Source organism: Triticum aestivum, unplaced genomic scaffold (genome assembly GCF_018294505.1).
Source record: "Triticum aestivum cultivar Chinese Spring unplaced genomic scaffold, IWGSC CS RefSeq v2.1 scaffold222956, whole genome shotgun sequence".
Lineage (NCBI taxonomy): Eukaryota > Viridiplantae > Streptophyta > Magnoliopsida > Poales > Poaceae > Triticum > Triticum aestivum.
In genome coordinates, this window is record NW_025253012.1 from 1 (window position 1) to 2,013 (window position 2,013).

General features: G+C 39.2%; 1 protein-coding gene across 1 annotated transcript; it reads left to right on the forward strand.

Moving 5' to 3' along the window:
* Nucleotides 1-97: 97 nt before the first annotated feature.
* LOC123177460 (beta-glucosidase-like SFR2, chloroplastic) lies at nt 98-1,913 on the forward strand (the record flags this gene model as incomplete). Its single annotated transcript, XM_044591193.1, is given in 6 exon segments — nt 98-382; nt 511-677; nt 784-1,005; nt 1,191-1,362; nt 1,443-1,676; nt 1,764-1,913. Coding segments are annotated over 6 exon segments (1,227 nt in total), but the record flags the coding sequence as incomplete, so codon positions are not given.
* Nucleotides 1,914-2,013: the final 100 nt, after the last annotated feature.

Below are 2,013 nucleotides of genomic sequence, written 5' to 3' on the forward strand. Positions count from 1 at the left end.
CTTCTCATGTTATTGCCTTTTTCCTACTTTAGATACCAGTTCCATTTGTAAATACGGTGCCAAGAGAAGAGCATAAGTGCATATTTACAGTTATCTATTTATGATAATTCTTCATGTTACTATTGATCTTTTTATTCAGTCCAATTATCTGGGTGATGCTGTTTCACAGGCAGTGTTGTGCCTAAAATGTTGCTTATGTGAAATGAACTCTCACATGTCTGTGAACTCAATCTATTTCTTCAGGCAAGAGAGGCTTAAATTTTGGTCCGATCCTGATACTGAGTTGAAACTTGCTAAGGAAACCGGCATTAGTGTTTTCCGCATGGGCGTAGACTGGACAAGAATAATGCCTAAGGAACCAACTGAAGATTTCAAGAGCTCGGTAAGTTGATGCATGGGAGCATGATTATGAACTTCATATGCCTCCCAAAACATTACATTGTTTCTTTCCTTTGTAGCATGCAAATCTCTGTATTGCTGAAACAAAGACATACATTGTGTATTTTCTAGGTTAATTTTGCAGCACTTGAGCGGTATAGATGGATCATTCAAAGAGTTCATGAGCATGGGATGAAAGTAATGCTTACCCTATTTCATCACTCACTTCCACCTTGGGCTGGGGAATATGGTGGATGGAGGATGGAAAAAACTGCTAATTATTTCATGGATTTTGTAAGGTACTCTTCTCTGGCAGTCAAACTGGTCAAACAGATAAATTCTTCATTGGGATGTTCTTTTCTTGTTTATGGGCTCTTGAACAATCGCGTTGGTTTTATTGTGTAGGCTTGTTGTTGACCGTGTGTCAGATTTAGTGGACTACTGGGTGATTTTCAATGAGCCACATGTGTTTGTGATGCTAACTTATTGTGCTGGAGCTTGGCCTGGTGGGGATCCTAATGCAATTGAAGTAGCAACATCTGCTTTACCAACTGGTGTATATAATCAAGCTTTGCATTGGATGGCTGTTGCACATGCTGAAGCTTATGACTACATTCATTCAGAAAGGTAAATAGGATCTTGTGGCATTGTATTAATTAATATATATACTATTATGAGCTGAATAGATAGAGTGTGGGTCCCCTCTTTTCCTAACCATTCATTTACTGATTGGTAGCAAGAATGCAATGATGATGAGTTCAATGCAAGAATGTGTTCCTCTCTTCATCTAACCATTCTTTTATTGATGACAGCAAGAATGCAATGATGCCAATAGTTGGTGTTTCACATCATGTATCGTTTACACGGCCATATGGTCTATTTGATGTTGCGGCTGTCACAATAGCTAACTCAATGACCCTATTCCCCTTCATCGATAGCATCTGTGATAAGTTGGACTTTATTGGCATCAATTACTATGGTCAGGTGAGTTGAGTACTGTCTGCGTAAATAAATTGCCTGGTCCTCTATATGACAACATTTCAAAAAATTCCTCTTTAATGCAGGAGGTAATATCAGGACCTGGTCTAAAGCACGTGGAAAATGATGAGTACAGTGAATCTGGTCGTGGAGTTTATCCCGATGGGCTGTTTCGCATCCTACTTAAGTTCAATGAGCGATACAAGAGCTTAAACATACCTTTTATCATTACTGAAAATGGAGTTTCTGATGAGACTGATCTGATTCGGAAACCATATATACTGGAGCACCTGTTAGCCATATACGCGGCCATTTTAATGGTATGTTCTTAGTCAATCATGCATTTTAGTATGTCTTCATGAGGAATGTGCATAACTTCAGCACACTCATAAGCATATTGTTTGAAGGGTGTGCGTGTGCTTGGCTATCTATTCTGGACAACGTCGGATAATTGGGAGTGGGCTGATGGCTATGGTCCCAAGTTTGGGCTTGTTTCTGTTGACCGTGCTAATAACCTAGCACGGAAACCTCGCCCTTCGTACTATTTGTTCACCAAGGTACCTTCTAGTTTCAGCGAATCTTGCTAACATGATAAGTCTGTTCCTTGTTTCTAAAATATAGGTGTGTTCTTTTTTGTTAAACTTTGGTTCTTTAAAA